Source organism: Lutra lutra, chromosome 2 (assembly GCF_902655055.1).
Source record: "Lutra lutra chromosome 2, mLutLut1.2, whole genome shotgun sequence".
NCBI lineage: Eukaryota > Metazoa > Chordata > Mammalia > Carnivora > Mustelidae > Lutra > Lutra lutra.
Genome location: NC_062279.1, coordinates 203,391,407 through 203,408,294, shown reverse-complemented (window position 1 = coordinate 203,408,294; position 16,888 = coordinate 203,391,407). Strand labels below are relative to the sequence as shown.

General features: G+C 39.1%; 1 protein-coding gene across 2 annotated transcripts in view; it reads left to right on the top strand.

The window, feature by feature from the left end:
* G3BP2 (G3BP stress granule assembly factor 2) overlaps positions 1–7,154 on the top strand; it is a 34,125-nt gene extending 26,971 nt beyond the window's left edge. The window contains exons 9-12 of one of the 2 annotated variants that reach the window (XM_047719552.1): positions 1,480–1,582; positions 2,790–2,918; positions 3,483–3,601; positions 4,234–7,154. In XM_047719552.1, coding sequence (XP_047575508.1) covers positions 1,480–1,582; positions 2,790–2,918; positions 3,483–3,601; positions 4,234–4,506 — 624 coding nt within the window. In that variant the 3' untranslated portion in view covers positions 4,507–7,154. The remainder of the gene's footprint in view (positions 1–1,479; positions 1,583–2,789; positions 2,919–3,482; positions 3,602–4,233) is intronic. The other variant, XM_047719553.1, reaches the window with a different exon arrangement.
* The last annotated feature ends 9,734 nt before the right edge of the window (positions 7,155–16,888 follow it).

The following is a 16,888-nucleotide window of genomic DNA, read 5'->3' as shown; positions in this document are numbered from 1 at the left end:
TCCCTTGTCAGGCATAGAACATTCTACTACATGTTCAAGACTAAAAATGTAATTTTAAATGAACCAAGAGTTACTGAACATTTATGTGTAACATCACTGTGCTTGGTTTTGGGGTGTTGTAGAAATGAATTAAGATAAGGTACAGTCCTTAGAGGAATAAATACATAAAAATAATTGAGAAAACTGGAAAGAGTTAAAGAAATTATTTTAACTAGCAGAGTTCTCGAACATGGGAAGCAAGTTGATCTTGAGGGAAATGGGAAGTCTTCCTGGAAAAACAACTTGGAAAGAGACATCTGTTAAAAACTGCTAGGATCGGAATTAGTATGCCTTTTGATTACAGTGGGTGAAATCCTTCGCAGCAAATTGTCATTTTTGAAAGAAACATAACTCTTTATATCAAAATTTGTCCTTGTAAATTATGATATTCCAGTTAGATAAAGGATGAAAGAGTTTGGGACACTGGCTGGACTGAGGTCCTCAGAGATGATCAGACATAAAGACAAGGCTGAAACCATTAGTTTTCTGACTTTGAGGAGGACATTTTCTTCATATCCTGCTGAGTGTTTTCAGCATTCTTTGAAGGTGTATTTTGTCTCTTCCTTGGACCATAAATATTTGGGCAGTAGATCGCCGAAGAGTATGGGAATACTGAAAATGCCACTGTATTAGGGAAAAGGTAATAGCAGATACAGATGTTATTTTTTTTTAATAGTTAATTCTATGTGTGTAATTCAGCAGTTAGCAGAAAATTTTGGAAGTCATTTTAGGATGTCCTATTACTCCCTGCCTGCCCCTGCCCCAAGGTTCATTGAAAGAAAATTGGTGGGGTCAGTCCTTAAATAATGACCTGTCTTTCCCATAAGGAAGAACAGTAGGAAGCTAAAGGACTCCTTGATTCTGAGGTGTTTACATGTGTCTGTCTTGTTTGTTTAATTTTAACTTAAAGGTAGGATTATTTTAGTTGCCAGAGTAAGCTAAATTGTGTATTTTGAACTATCCATTGTTTTAAGATTTATTTATAGGGGGGTTTAAAGCTACTGGCTAAGCACTTAAATTTGAAGGGCAGCTAGATAATTAGAAAGTATGTGTCACAATTTTGTGTAAAATAAAGATGGCTGTTTATTTTGCATATGCATTTACATGGAGTGGCTCATCTTGCATTTTTGTGATTTTTGTAGCAGTACCTTTAATGCTGTCTAAATGTGGATGTAAATTTATTGGAAAAATGTGGTAAAAAGCAGCTTATTTTGGGTTATATATCCTTGAATGGGAAAACAGACCTACTCTACAGTCCTAGATTGGTACAGAATATCTTTATAAAAATTTATTCTTCATATACATAGGACACTATGTTAAAAATATTCTGAACTTAAAATTACCATTATGTGTGCTGGTGACTTGCTGGTAATTGCTTTAGTTGTTTTGTCTCCTGTGGAATGAGTTTCTTTATAATGTGTTTTTTCCCTTGTATTTTAGCCAAGAGTTGAAGCTAAACCGGAAGTTCAGTCTCAGCCACCTCGTGTGCGTGAACAACGACCTAGAGAACGACCTGGTTTCCCTCCTAGAGGACCGAGACCAGGTGAGTCAGCTGCCTCTGAGGCCTTTCACATTTAGTACTTGGAAAGTTGGAAAAGACTGAGCTTAAAATGCAATAATGTGTTTTATATACAGTTCCTTTCAGTACAAAATTTCTTAAAGGGTTAAGTAACTTGCGGAAGTACAGTTTGGGGCAGAACAGCTGACTTGTAGGGGAGGATTAGTTGACAGGCAATGGAGACCTGTATTTTGAAGGTGTAAAAATTTTGAGACAGATTTTATTTGGTTATTGTCACTGGTTTTAAGAATTCAAAACCGAGCTGCCAATAACCTACTCTCTTACTTAGCACTCTTATCTCTTCACAGATAAACAATAAGCACACCCTGATTCTTCTTATTTTGATTGTCTTAGGTATTAAGTAAGTTGCCATGATTTTTGACTTGTTTCCATTGTTAGCTAATATGTGTAGCACCTCTATTTGAATTCTATAAGTATGTTTAGATTGCCTTTGGGAGGAGGTGGGCGATAGTACCTATTAATAGCATATGTAATTTTTCCCACAAAAGTAAGATAAAGTGATGTGTGACTAAACCAGAAGTCATGGGAACTGGGGTTTGTCCTAGCTTTGCTACTGCTTGAGTTCATGGTCTTAGGTGAGACCCTTAAAATATAAGTTTCTCTTATGCCATTTAGTTATTACACAAACTTTTCTTGTGTGATGCCTTTCTTATATGCCTCACTGTGTTCTTTGTGTTACTGGATCAAATAAAATTTTTTATATAAATTTGAGCACATTAATATGTATATAGGCTATCTAAATGAAATATTATTACTATTAAATTTACCAATTTGGCTATAATTTCATACAACCAAAAATTAATTTGCAAACTTCAAAATACTGAACAAATATTTAGAACAGATACATCTCACTATCTGAAATTTATTTGGTTCCTGGGTGATGGCAAGAGTTTGGTTAAGGAGGAACATTTGTACTAATGTTGGACTTTCATATAATCAGACCAGTAGATCTAGAAGAGGTACTTAAGTGATCTAGTCAATACCCTCACTTTACACTTAGTGTCATGTTATTTTCTAACTAACCTACTAATAATAGGCACTTCCACCTCTGTTCAAGGAGCTCACTGTCTTACTAAACTAAAACAGGAGTATCTACTGTACATTCATTGCTTTGAGCTTTATTACTATGTGACATTATAAACTTTAATATCTGTCCTATTCCTTTTCTCAGGCAGAGGAGATATTGAACAGAATGAATCTGACAACCGTAGAATAATCCGCTATCCAGACAGTCATCAACTTTTTGTTGGTAACTTGCCACATGATATTGATGAAAATGAACTGAAAGAGTTCTTCATGAGTGAGTAGTTTATTTTGGTTTATTGGAAAATTAAGCAGGGGGGAATAGAGCTTTTTTTATAATGTAATTAGAACTTTTAAAAAGCACGTTTATCTCTCTAAACTGTATGTCCCCAGGTACCAATCACTTTAGTTGATCAAAAGGGAGTAGACGTTGTATTGGATGTTCCCCATGACTGTACCTAGTGTTGAGTAGCCTAGTTGTAGAGGTTAGAAGAAAGAGCCGATGCAGACTTAAATTTGGGGATGAGATTCTTTGGGCAAATTTAAGTCAGAAATAGAAAATATCAGTGTTTTTGTAAAACCATGCAACTAACTTTCCTTTTGAGAGGACTAATTGAGAAGGGTAACAAAACAAGTGGCCGGGCTAGTTGTTGGAGTCTTTATGTGAATGACTTGTATGAGTGAATAATGTACCTTGGTTGTCACTGGATGAAGCAGCTTGTAACTTTTATTTTGAAATGTTTCAAGTAGATTAAGGTTATTTTTTTCCTCAACAATTAAAGCTACAAAGTATTCTTTTAAAAATATTTGACCCTTGGTGTAATAATACATATTTTCACAGGTTTCGGAAACGTTGTGGAACTTCGCATCAATACGAAAGGTGTTGGAGGAAAGCTTCCAAACTTTGGTTTTGTGGTTTTTGATGACTCTGAACCAGTTCAGAGAATCTTAATTGCAAAAGTAAGTGACTGAAAGGGTATACATAGTTCAGGACTTTATCATTCCTATTGTTTGTAATACTCATTTGGTGTATTTTAAAGCCATAAAAGATCTTTTCTTAATGGTGAAACTAAAGATAGTTTACTAGAAATGGTATTTATGCAAAGAATAAAGATTTATTAGTTGTTTTAAAACTTGAGGTATGGATTATTTTCTGTTTATTTATTACTATTATTTTTTTTAGCACACAATTATGACAGTGCAATTTGAGGGGTGGATTATTTTATTTATTTACTTATTTATTTAATTTTTTTATTTATTTGATAGAGATCACAAGTAGGCAGAGAGGCAAGGCAGGCAGAGGGGTGGGGGGAAGCAGGCTCCCACTGAGCAGAGAGCCTGATGTGGGGCTCGATCCCAGGACCCTAGGATCATGACCTGAGCCGAAGGCGGAGGCTTTAACTCACTGAGCCACCCAGGCACCCTGAGGTGTGGATTGTTTTAAATCGCACTATTTGCTCTGGTGAAGAGGGTTGGAATAGATTGCATATTAAAAATTTCCTGGAGTTTATTGTCAGGATTTTCTTACTTAAGGGAATACGTGACAGTTGCTCTCTAACCTGTCCATGTAAATCTTTTTTCTCCTTTTAAAGCCAATTATGTTTCGAGGGGAAGTACGTTTAAATGTGGAAGAGAAAAAAACGAGAGCTGCAAGAGAGCGAGAAACCAGAGGTGGTGGTGATGATCGCAGGGATATTAGGCGCAATGATCGAGGTCCTGGTGGTCCACGTGGCATAGTGGGCGGTGGAATGATGCGTGACCGGGACGGAAGAGGACCTCCTCCGAGAGGTGGCATGGCACAGAAACTTGGCTCTGGAAGAGGAACCGGGCAAATGGAAGGCCGCTTCACAGGACAGCGTCGCTGAAGCTCCACTGTTGGCAAAGTCTTGGCAGTGGTACATTATTCATCGTGTTTGCATTCTTGTTAATTTTTTTTTTTGGCTTTGGAATGTGACACAGCCTTTTTGATCATTTCTTTGATGTGAAAAGCATCTTTTGGTTATCAGTTAAATTGAGGTGGACATTATTTCCCCAATTTCACAACAGGAGTCACATTGTTAATTTATAAATCTAGACTTGGAGAATTAAGGACTGAGAAATGACCATATCTTAAACTGTCTACAACAAAATGAACTTAAAAGGACATGCCCAACTGAATTCTGGTCCTTTGAGTCAAAAAAAAAAAAAAAAAATCCTCTGCTGCACATTTTGTTTAAGTGTTACTGTTTCTGCCTATTAATGTTGGAAACACAAATAGTGCAATTTGTGCAATTGGAGAATCTTGCCTTTTTTCTTGGCTCCCCCCCAAAATACAACCCAACAGAAACTTGTTATGCACTCATCAAAATGCACTAATGGGTACTCTGAACTCATTAACATTGACATCTGCAACAGGAGGCAACAGGGGGAAAAAATCTTTCTTCTTTTTTTCCAGTAGAGAATAGTTTGTGAAATGATGAGGGCATTTTATCTGCTTGCTGTGACCAGCGTGTGTACACATAAACCTTAACAAGACTACAAGTATATTCCAGAAGGGAATCATTTAGTTATGAACTAAATAACAAAAATCAGAACTTCAAATGCTATGGTCTTGAATATCAGAGCAGATTTAGTAGCTCATATCTAAGATTCTTCTACCTGCCCCTCTTCAGGACAGGGATGGCTGGCTGCTCAACACACTCCTCCCTTTTCCTTCCTTCCAGCTGTGTACAGTGAAAATTGTCTTTACTGTATTTTCGTTCTCTGGTAATGTAATAAGCATGATGGTGCCTTCTACTAACACGTCATTCCAGTCTTGCTGGTGACTTTGTACAGTGTAGTGTGTGACCTGCTGCAAAGCCAAACAGCTGCGAAATGTTGAAAAATCATTGAAGTGTGTAAAAATTGCAGTATCTTTAAAATCAGTAAAGTCGACTAGCATTTTATTTACTTTGTTCTTCAGTTAACAACTTTGTGTTCTCTGTGGGAGGGAGTCTTGCGTGTTTGGGAGGGATGGGGAAGGAGGAAGTCTGCTATTTGAGTCTCTTGTTGGCTTTTCTCTTAGCACGAATGTGAACGTCGAAGCGTATCACTCGAGAGGTGCTTGGAAAAGTCACCACCTTGATGTACATTTTTTATGGCCTTTTAAAAGCAGTCAGATTCCATAAATGGCAAGGAAACCTGAAGTGAGGATACTGCAATTTTCAGAGAAAAGAGCAGCAGCTCCTAAGTGTTTGCATTTTCTATTTCGGGGGGCAGGGAACCGTCATTCATTTTGCACAATTCTTGAACTGATGTCAGCACCCGAGCGGCTCTGAATTTAAGTCTGGGACGACATCTTTTATTTTTACATAAATCTCTAAACAATTCTGTGAGCAAAGTTTGTAGCTGCTGGATTATTATCTGTCTTTATAGCAAGTTCCAGTAAACCGCAAGTATGGCAAAGGATATCCAATTTTATGCTTGGAGCATTTGGTACATAACAGTTTCTGATGTTTCAGGCTAGGAGTGAGGTAAATTAAGTGCGACCACTTAAAGCTGCTTGTTAGCATGGAAGACTTCTCCATTCTTAGTAAAAACAACACAAAAAAATGCATTTGACAGAGTAGCAAACTGGATCTGAATTATGAAACTGTTTGCTATTTTAGTAAACTCGCCAATGATGCACATACTTTGTTTTTCATGTACTGGGCAATATAAGTGAAATGAAATCTGTCCTTTTCCCCCTTGAATGAGGTCTTCCATGTCTGGGGAAAAGCCTTGCACTATTGCATACATTTTGGGGGCACAGATTCCTCATAGTTTCCATTTTGGGGGGGCTTAAAGATTTTTTTCCTATTTTTGAACACTTTTACACTTTCTGATGTATAGTACTTGAAGTTCTTACCAGAAAATTACTTTTGAGTTTTGAAGCCTTTATTCAAACTACTTTTAAATAAGTGGTTTATTGTCAGTGTTTTGTTTTGTTTTATAGCATATTTTTCCTCTACTCTTTCCTTATCTTCCCATTTTAAATATATGTATAATTTCCAATCTAGGACACTGCCCTGCCACACCATAAGAACTGCGTTCTGGCACCAAAAGCAATGACAAATGCTAAGTGTAGTAGAAAATTTGAGTAAAGAGCCATTCAGCTTCAGTCTTTACATACCATGAAGAAGACATTAAAGCATCACATGGAGAAGTTTACATGGTGATTGTTCACCTGCAGTACTGTGGACTTTTAACATTTTGTCCCCTTTTCAGTGAACCAGAGTAAAAATAATTCATTGACCATTACTGTTACTTGCTGATTTTTTTTTTTTTTTATGGTAATATTCTATCCTTATGACACTATTGCAACCAAATTGGCTTCACCATCTTGGCTTTCGTAGGCATAGAAGACAGTGGAGTACCATCTTCATTGCTGTAATGTGTTAAGCATTATATGCTAGTAGAATCTAGTTTAATTGTTTCAGGTGGAAAAGTATTCTTTGAGTTTCCATTTTGAATGTGTTTGGACTAAACAAACAATAAACTACTGACGTCTGCGGCATTTATGTCCCTGATTTAATCTGTAGGTTTGTGCTCCAGAGTATTGTCTCCCAGTCACATTTCCTACAACATAAGTGAAAATAAGGAATTGTTCTAAAACCAACTGCTGCTTGTTTGTGGAATTTGCTATCTAAAAATGTAAAAACATTGAAGGACAACTCGAACATGGTTAGAGATGTTTCCCAATTCACTTAGCTAACTGGGATACGAGTTAAAGGATAGCATAAGGGAATAAGTTTAAGGAAGATGAGAATGATCAAAATCATACTGCTTATAACTAAACGTTTATTTAAAGAAACACCGACACTTGAGTTTTCCAAAGGATGGCTGCCTCCTATCGCAGAAGGAAAGGAAGAGAGGGATGGGAAGATTGAGTTATCTGAAGTTACAGGCATGATCCAATTCAGAGGTCGGAACGAATTTGTCAAGCTCTAAAAGAATATTATAGGAAAAATAATTAGTCACATTTGCAAGTATGTATTTCAAATGAAAAATGAGGTCTTAATGCATATATAATTTTAGAACTTGAGGCTTTTGTGAAAAGGGATGGTTATAAATGATTTCTTCCTGATGATATATTCATAACACTGTTTATGAAGATTCCTTGAATCAGTCTTCACAAGTTTGTACTGGAGCGAAGCCAGAATAGTCATTATTTCCGTACTCTCAAGGAAGTAAGACTTAAGATTTTTGTAAATGTAGAGTAAGTTCACTTTCAATTTTAATTATAATGTAGTAACTTTGATCTAACTTTATGACTGGGGGAAAACATTTTCTTAGAAGGGATAAAATATATATGCTACACTATATTGAAAATCAAATTTGAAGCAGCACATTATCATTTGGTCCAGGAAACTTACGTGAAACAGTATTTTGAAAATTTCAGCCACACAAGATGCTCCATTTCAGTTATGATTTGATGTAGTCTGTGGCAAGTGGAGGAAAGTTTAGTGGATAGCTATTTGTATTTTTCCTTTAAATTAGGACAATTTGTTCATCCTAATTTATATGTGTGTGTATATATATATATTTTTTTTTTTAATTGTATTTATTTGACAGAGACATAGCAAGAGAGGGAACACAAGCAGGGCGAGTGGGAGAGGGAGAAGGAGGCTTCCCGCGAAGCAGAGAGCCCGATGTGGGGCTCAATCCCAGGACCCTGGGATCATGACCTGAGCCAAAGGCAGACGCTTAAGGACTGAGCCACCCAGGTGCTCCCATAATTTATATTTTTAACTACAGAAGAATAAATACCCCTCCCCCCTTTTTATTCTGTGTTCCATAAGACTTTATAATTTAGTAGTTAGACTATTTTGGTCTGTTTGATGCCAGAGTTCTAAATTATTTAAAATTACTGGGTAAATGAACAATATTACATCATGAGAGAAATTTCCCTTTGTGATAGATTTCAGTAGGTTCATATAGAGAGTAATTGTTCAAAATAATTTACATCTGAAGTTGTTGGGTTTTTTTTGACAAATAGAGACTAAAATCTTTGAATCTGTTTGTTTATATATGCACATTTTATGTTTAACATGCACCAGATTAGGAAAGTGTTATTACCAAATACTGGGCAAAACGCTATAAATGCAGATGGAGAATTAAACGCACAGGCAGGTTACTGTGCCTCTATTGCCAAATTAATTGCTATCTTTGTCCTTGATCTGAGTTTTTTTGTTTTTTTTCCAGGAGTTTCATAAAGCTGGCTGCCTACTCAAATGCTTTCTTTCACTTTCGGGACTTAGTATTCTTTGAACTGCTCTTGTTTTCTGTACTTGATCTTAACCACCTCACAACTGTGGACACGCCAGCCACCCCAACCCCCAGTCCCTTCTTGCCTCAGTCTCTTCCCTGGTAAACTTTATCTGTGTGGTTTCATTTAGTTCAGGCACAACTTCAGCTTCAGTATACTGTCAATTCAGTAGCTTCTACACAGTAAAACGGTCAAGAGGAGGGCTTTCGAGGCAATCTGGGCAACTCCACCGTTTAGTGGTGGGTCTTGTTGGGTGCTTCTCTTTAGTCATTTGTAGGGTGTGGGTGCTTATGAGGATTCTCCGTGACTTCATCTATAAAGCACCTAAAAGAGGGTAGTGGGTCCTCTGCAAGTGTTACCTATTAACGATTTTTTTTTAAAAGACTATTTGTCAGAGAGCGTGTGCACAGACAGAGTGGCAGCAGAGGCAGAGAGAGAAGGAAGCTCCCTGCTGAGCAAGGACCTCTATGTCGGATTCGATCCCAGGACTCTGGGATCATGACCTGAGCCGAAGGCAGCGGCTTAACCAGCGGAGCCACCCAGGTGCCCCACCTGTTAATGATTTTTTACCACTGGATTTTTGCTGTCGTCCTATCCTGTGTTCCAAATACGTTTTTTGTTTTGCTTTTGTTTGTTTTTTAAGATTATTTATTTGGAAGAGAGAGCAGTAGTGGAGAGAGGGTCGGAAGGAAAGATGGAGGGAGCAGATTCCTTGCTGAGCTCAGAACCTGGTCCTGCCCTTGATCCCGCCATCTGAGATCACCACTTGCGCAGAAAGAGTCAGATGTTTAACCAACTGAGCCACTTGAGGGCCCCCAAACACCCTTTTAAAATCCTTTTCTGCCATGGACCTCCTTGAAGTCCTAGGGAATTCAAAGTTCAGAAGTCTAAAACAATGTATTTTCTCTAAGTGATTTGTGCATACCTGGCTCTCTAATGAATGTCCCATTTTTCTGACCTCTTTAACCTAGGAATGTCTGAAGTGTATCTGTTCTCAGAATTTTCTCTGCCTCCCTCCTATCCAGTTTTCAGGCTGTAAGAAGTGTGTGGGTGCGTATTTCAGAAGGTGGCTAGCGAGCTGACATTGAAGGACCTTGTTGGCCTTACGGAGGTTGCTCTTAATCCCAAAAGCAATGGGAAATTGAACAGTTTGATAAGTGGGGGCAGGTAATTGTATTTTGAAGTGTCTCTAGCTACATAGTAAACAAATGGAAGGAGTTCTGTGATGAATTGAGCAGATCAGGTAAAAGGATACTGCCGGTATCTCAGGAGCTGCGATTCTAGAGTGGTGGTACTAGGGGTACTGAAATGTGCTAGAGTATGGGTATTAGGAATCTAAAGAATTTCAAAGCTTTGGGTAGAATGGCCAGGGCTTGGTGAGGGAAAGCATAGTATCAGAAGAATTCTAATTTTCTCACTTATGTAACTGGAGAAATAAAATGGCGTGTGGAACACAAGGGAAAGCAGGCTTTCTGGGTGAGGAGGCAGGAGTGCTGGTGAAACCCTCTTGGATTTTGATGTGAAATTGGACCTGAAAAGGTCAGGCTGTCTAGGACTGTATGAAATTTTGGCTTGTGCCTTTTTATTCCAGTATATGAAATGGTCAATTTTGTGTATATTTACTGCAATTGAAAACATGCTGTGCACATTGTAGAAAATACAGATAATCCAAAAGAATGAACTCCCATAGTCTAATCTGTAGATGGTCTCTGTAAATATCTAGGCATGGGTGTATGTGTTTTCCTACATACTGTTACACTTGTTTCGTTTTACGATTTTATTTATTTATATGAGAGAGAGGGAGAGAGTACAAGATGGGGGAGTGTCAGAGGGAGAAGTAGACTTCCCGCTGAGCAGGGAGCCCTATGTGGGACTCAGTCCTAGGATTCCAGGATCATGACCTGAGCTGAAGGCAATTGCTTAACCAACTGAGCCACCCAGGCATCCCTACACTATTGTTCTAATGACAAACCATTTAATGCTTGATAAGGTGTAAATTGAACCACCTCCGCATGCCGGACACTTGTGGATTCTGAAGTTGCGTGAGTAAGTCTTTGGTCTCCTTGAGCTTATAATGGAGAAGTGTAGTTGTGAAAGCTGTGCAAAGCATTAAAATAATACATAGCCTCTGTGTGGCAACTTTAGGGTGGTAGTCCCCGATCACCCATTCAGGCACTCCAGCCAGAGGTACCAGCTCATGTAAAGCTTGTAAAAGCAGGGAAGGTAAGGGGAAGACGCTGGGATTGAAGTAGGGTCAAGAGGTGGCAGAATGGTAAGAGGTGGGGTAGGGGACGTAAGGGGATTAAATCACCTCAACCAGGGTAAGGGATTTATTTCAATTTTTTTTTCTAATGGCTACAGGAAGCTGTTAAAAAAAATTAAGCACGGGAGTGATAGAATAATGCCATGTCAAGAATACATGGTAGGAGGGGCGCCTGGGTGGCTCAGTGGATTGAGTGTCTGCCTTGGTTTCCAGTCATGATCACGGGGCCTGGGATTGAGTCCCTCATCCAACTCCCTGCTCAGCGGGGAGCCTGCTTCTCCCTCTCCTCCCCACCTGTGCTCTCTGCCAGTCTCTACGTCTCAAATAATAACTAAAATTTTAAAAAGAAAATACATGGTAGGAGGACAGGAATGGAAGCAGGAAAACTAAAGCTGTTGTAATTCAAGACTTACAAGGGAAGGAAATAGATTTAGCTTGTTTTTTGGCGCTTGAATTTAGGAGGTGTTTTGATAAAAGGAATCAACAATGACGAGTTCCAGATAGCATACAGATACCGATGAAAAGCAGATGCTTCCACTTTAAAATAGTTCAACCAGTAAAATATCTTTACACCCGTTTTTATCTCTAAAATTAGTTTTCTATACTATTTGAAGTTAAACTGAGTCACCCTTCTGGTAGCTTCACGTCTGATTTCATATTTAGGCAAGCTAAATCGTTACTCATTTTACAGCCAAGGAGGCTGAAGCTCAGAAAGGGTATTGCACTCATACTAGTATGACGGGATTTGAAATACTGCATTAGCCAAGAGTGTCGGTCTGCTATAAAGGGCGATTTATATAATTTTAGAAAATGAGTTTGAAATAACAGAAATTTATTTATTTATTTATTTATTTATTAAAGATTTTATTTATTTGAGAGCGATCACAAGCAGGCAGAGAGGCAGTCAGAGAGAGAGGAGGAAGCAGGCTCCCCGCTGAGCAGAGAGCCCGACTCGGGGCTCGATCCCAGGACCCTGAGATCATGACCTGAGCCAAAGGCAGCGGCTTAACCCACTGAGCCACCCAGGTGCCCCTGAAATACCAGAAATTTAAACTTCGAATGTGGTGCATTTTTATCCTGGGGTGGTTTTAGCAAATTGTAAAATCACAGCCTCCAGCATTAATTGGATCCTAAAATTAAGGCTCCCTTCATCAGGAACTGCTTTCAGGAAGCACAGGATTAAGTAACGTGGCAGAGTAGAACACTGGGACAGAAGTCAGATCGCAGGGGCACCTGTCGGGCTTCGTTGGTAGAGCATGTGACTCTTGAAATCTGGATCTTGAGTTCCAGCATCACATTAGGGGTAGAGTTTACTTAAAAAAAAAAAAAAAAAAAAAATTCCTGGGGCGCCTGGGTGGCTCAGTGGGTTAAGCCTCTGCCTTCGGCTCAGGTCATGATCCCAGGGTCCTGGGATCGGGCCGCATCGGGCCCTGCATCGGGCTCTCAGTGGGGAGCCTGCTTCCTCTCTCTCTGCCTGCCTCTGCCTGCTTGTGATCTCTTGTCTGTCAAATAAGTAAATAAAATCTTTAAAAAAAAAAAAAAAGTCCTTGAGAAATCAAATAGTCAAATACTCGAGGTCTCTGAGCTGATGAGGAATAATTTCTGAGGGACTGTCATTTTACATGTCTTTTTTAAAATCTGAGAATCTATTTAATTTTTTTTCTTTTTACAGAGGTGAACTGAAGCTCGTAATGGGAAAAAATTCTTGCATATTGGTGATGAGGATAGCGACTTAGAAAATAGACGTGAGAGACCTTCTAATTCCTGACTTACCAGAAATGACTTAGAGTGATACTTCAAAGCAGGCACTTAAGGAACACGTATGACAGAAGTAAGAAGGATTTACACAGCAGTCTGTGAATATTTATTAGAATCTCAGTATGTGCCAGAAAAACTGCTAGGTGCTGATTAGTAATACAGCAGGTATAGCCTACCCTCTGGAAACTTGTATCTTCCAAGGGAGGGTAGCAACAAACATGGAAATAAGGAATTTCAGTCCTGATAAGTTCTGGGCACAAAACAACTCATTTAGTCCAAATGATAATCCTATGAGGAAGAGTCCTGTTTATTTTACAGAAGAGTTAATTCAGGCCCGGGGGTTAACTACTTTCCCAAGGTCACATGGCTAATAGGGCAGAGCTAGTGGAGAATGTAATAGTGATAGGAAATGGGCTGTTCTGTAATCATTACCAAGGGTGGTGGTGAAAGGCCTCTCTGAAGAGGTGCATTTGAAGTTCAAAATAAAGAGAAGGCAGCCATGATACCGGTAGGAGACATTCCAAATAGAACAAATGCTCTGTGTTTGGAAGCTTCGTGTGTCTGAGGGCCAGTGGGTTCATAACAGCAGATATCAAGAGATAGGAGCTAAATTGTGGGTGGCCTTATAGTTTGGATTTTACCCTTGTTCCGGGATTGTAGGGATCTGAACAGGGAGGTGATGTGATCTAAATTAGTGTGGAGCCCGTCAGGAAGGGATATCAGGTGATTGATGGTGGCTTAGGTTAGGATTGCAATGGTGAAGATGGTGATAAGTGGCCAGCTAATAAGATATATTTTGGAGATAGAACCAGAAGACTTAATTATGTATTAGATTCTGAATGTGAGGGAAAGATAATGTTCCAGGATGATCCCTGGGATTTTTATAGAACTTGGGTGGAAAGCTGTACTCTGTTGAGATATCGAAGAAGCAGGAGTAGATTGTGGAGGGGAAAAATCAACAGTTCTCTTAGCAATGTTAAGTTTCATATGCCAGTTGGATAGCCAGGAAGAAATGTCAGGAGGTTGATTTTGGAATTCTCTGAGGAGAATTCAGTGCTAGGAGTGGCCAGTATAGGTCTTTGCAGCCGTTGGATGAGATGAGGTCACCTAGGAAGTAAGTGTATAGAAGAGAAGAGGCCGAGGACTGAGCCCTCAGATACTCATAAAATCCAGGGTTCTAGCACTGGAGAAGCCTGCAAAGGAAGATAAATGATAGCAAGTACTGTGTCATGGAAAGCTAAGTTTCAAGAGTTCATCTCAAAGGAAAAGAATGGAGAGTTGTGTCAAATGCTGCTGAGAGGTCAAATAAGGTAGTGATTTAATTAAGCTGTGTGATCTGCTATAATAGACCCCCAAAATGTCCAATGGCACAAACAGTAGTTTTTTACCCCTCAAAGAAAAAATAGGAGAGTGGTAGTGAAGAGTCCAGTGGTCTGGCCCTCCTCCACTTGGTCATTTAGGAACACAGATGAATGAAGTCTCTACCAACTTTCATGTGTGGCTTCAAGATCATGCTGTAGTCATCTTCATTATAGCCAGGTGAAAGAGAAGAGGAATATGGAGGATCTTGTGCAGAGACTTTTATGGGACAGGACTGGGAATGGCAGGTATCTCATGTTCCATTGGCTTGAATTAAGTCACATGACTCCAGCCTCAATGGAGATTGCAGAAAACAAACAAGGCATACACACAGGAGAAAGGAACCAGCTTATTGTGAGTAATCTCTACCTCCGATGGCCTTGGCAGGATATAGGCCATAGTGACTTTTGGGAAAAACTATTTCAGTGATGTGATAAGGATGAAAGTCCAAGAGAGAACTAGAAGTAAGAAATGAATAGACTTTTTCTGTAGTTTTATTATAAAGATTAACAGAGGAATGGGGTAGAGGCTAGAGGGAGATGGAATGTCAAGGGAGAGTTTTTGTAAGAGGCATGTTACCAGTGCAAACAATGTGTATTTTTAACATGTGAGGAATGGATTTCCAGGTTCACACTGTTATGATATAGTTTAGATGTGTGTTGAATTTGGCAAAGTGGTATATTGTACTTTAGGTTTTGAAACCTGATTATCATCTTAATAACTGTTACATGTAGTAATGAGGTTATCAGATCAACTGCTAAGTTGAGAACAGAATTCTCTCTTCTGTGGCAAGTGTCCTTCCATCAAAGAACCAGAATTTCAAAATAAGTCAGTCCATTTTCTTCATAGAATGATGGGATGTATTCATAGCTGCATGATAAAGACTACTTTTTGTAGTCTGAAATTTTATGGCCCTTCACTTGCTGACTCATTTGAAGTGATGGCAAAAACCTATGATAAATCAGTATCTTGTGGGATCTAAGGGAGAGGTATTTTTTTTGTTTGTCAAGAAACTGGCCCCAGCACACTGTTCGGGGATGCCAAGATGTGTAGAAAATGATTGTTGCCAAGGGTCATTTAATAGGGATGCTCACTAATGTGAGGAAGACAGCTGAGCTACTCCAAGTTAAAATATGTAAATTTATTGAAAAAGATTTCTGGGAAGGTCATATATTTCTTGTCCTGTGGTCTATTTTTGTATTGAGATATAATTTACATACATAAAATCCACACTTTTAATACAGATCAGTGGTTTTTAGTATATTCACAAGGTTGTATAACCATGACCACTATCTAATTCCAGAACATTTTCATCACCCTAAAAGGAAATGCATACCCATCCCAATCCAAATCCATACCCATCTTCCACTCAGTCTCCGGTAACCACTAATCTTTCTGCTTCTGTGGATTTGCCTATGATGGACACTTCAGAAATGGAATGAACACATGGCTTTTTGTGTAAGGCTTCTTTCGCTTAGCATAAGGTTTTCAAGATTCATCCATATTGTAGCATGTATCAATACTTCATTCTTTTTATATTCCATTGTGTGGATATACCATCGATTATCCATTCATTAGTTGATGGACATTTGAGTTTCACTTTTTGGATATTCTATCATTGCTACTATAAACATTTGTTTAAAGTTTTTTTCCCCAAATAATTTTTTTTAAAAGATTTTATTTATTTATATGACAGAGAGAGATCACAAGCAGGCAGAGAGGCAGGCAGAGAAAGAGGAGGAAGCAGGTTCCCTGCTGAGCAGAGAGCCCGATGCGGGGCTTGATCCCAGGACACTGAGATCATGACCTGAGCCGAAGGCAGCGCCTTAACCCACTGAGCCACCCAGGCGCCCCCCAAAATAATTTTTTATTAACATATAATGTATTATTTGCTTCAGGGGTACAAGTCTCTGAATCATCAGTCTTACACACTTCACAGCACTCACCATAGCACATACCATCCCCAATGTCCATAACCCAGCCACCCTATCCCTCCCCCTTACCCCTCCAGCAACCCTGTTTGTTTCCTGAGATTAAGCATCTCTTATGGTTTGTCTCCCTCCCCAGTTCCATCTTGTTTCATTTTTTCCCCTCCCTACCCTCCATGACCGCCCACCCTGCTTCTCAAATTCCTCATATCAGAGAGATCATATGATAATTGTCTTTCTGTGACTAATTTCTCTTAGCATAATATCCTCTAGTCCCATCCATGTCGTTGCAAATGGCAAGATTTTGTTTTTCTTTTTTGATGGCTGCATAATATTCCATCACACACACACACACACATACACATACATACACATACCACATCTTTGATCATCCATCTGTTGATGGACATCTAGGTTCTCTCTATAGTTTGGCTATTGTGGACATTGCTGCTATAAACATTCAGGTGCACATGCCCGATCAGATCACTACCTTTGTATCTTTAGGGTAAATACCCAGTAATGTGATTGCTGGGTCATAGGGTAACTCTATTTTCAACTTTTAGAGGAGCCTCCGTACTGTTTTCCAGAGTGGCTGCACCAGTTTGCATTCCCACCACCGGTGTAGGAGGGTTCCCCTTTCTCTGCATCCTCGCCAACATCTGTCGTTTACTGAC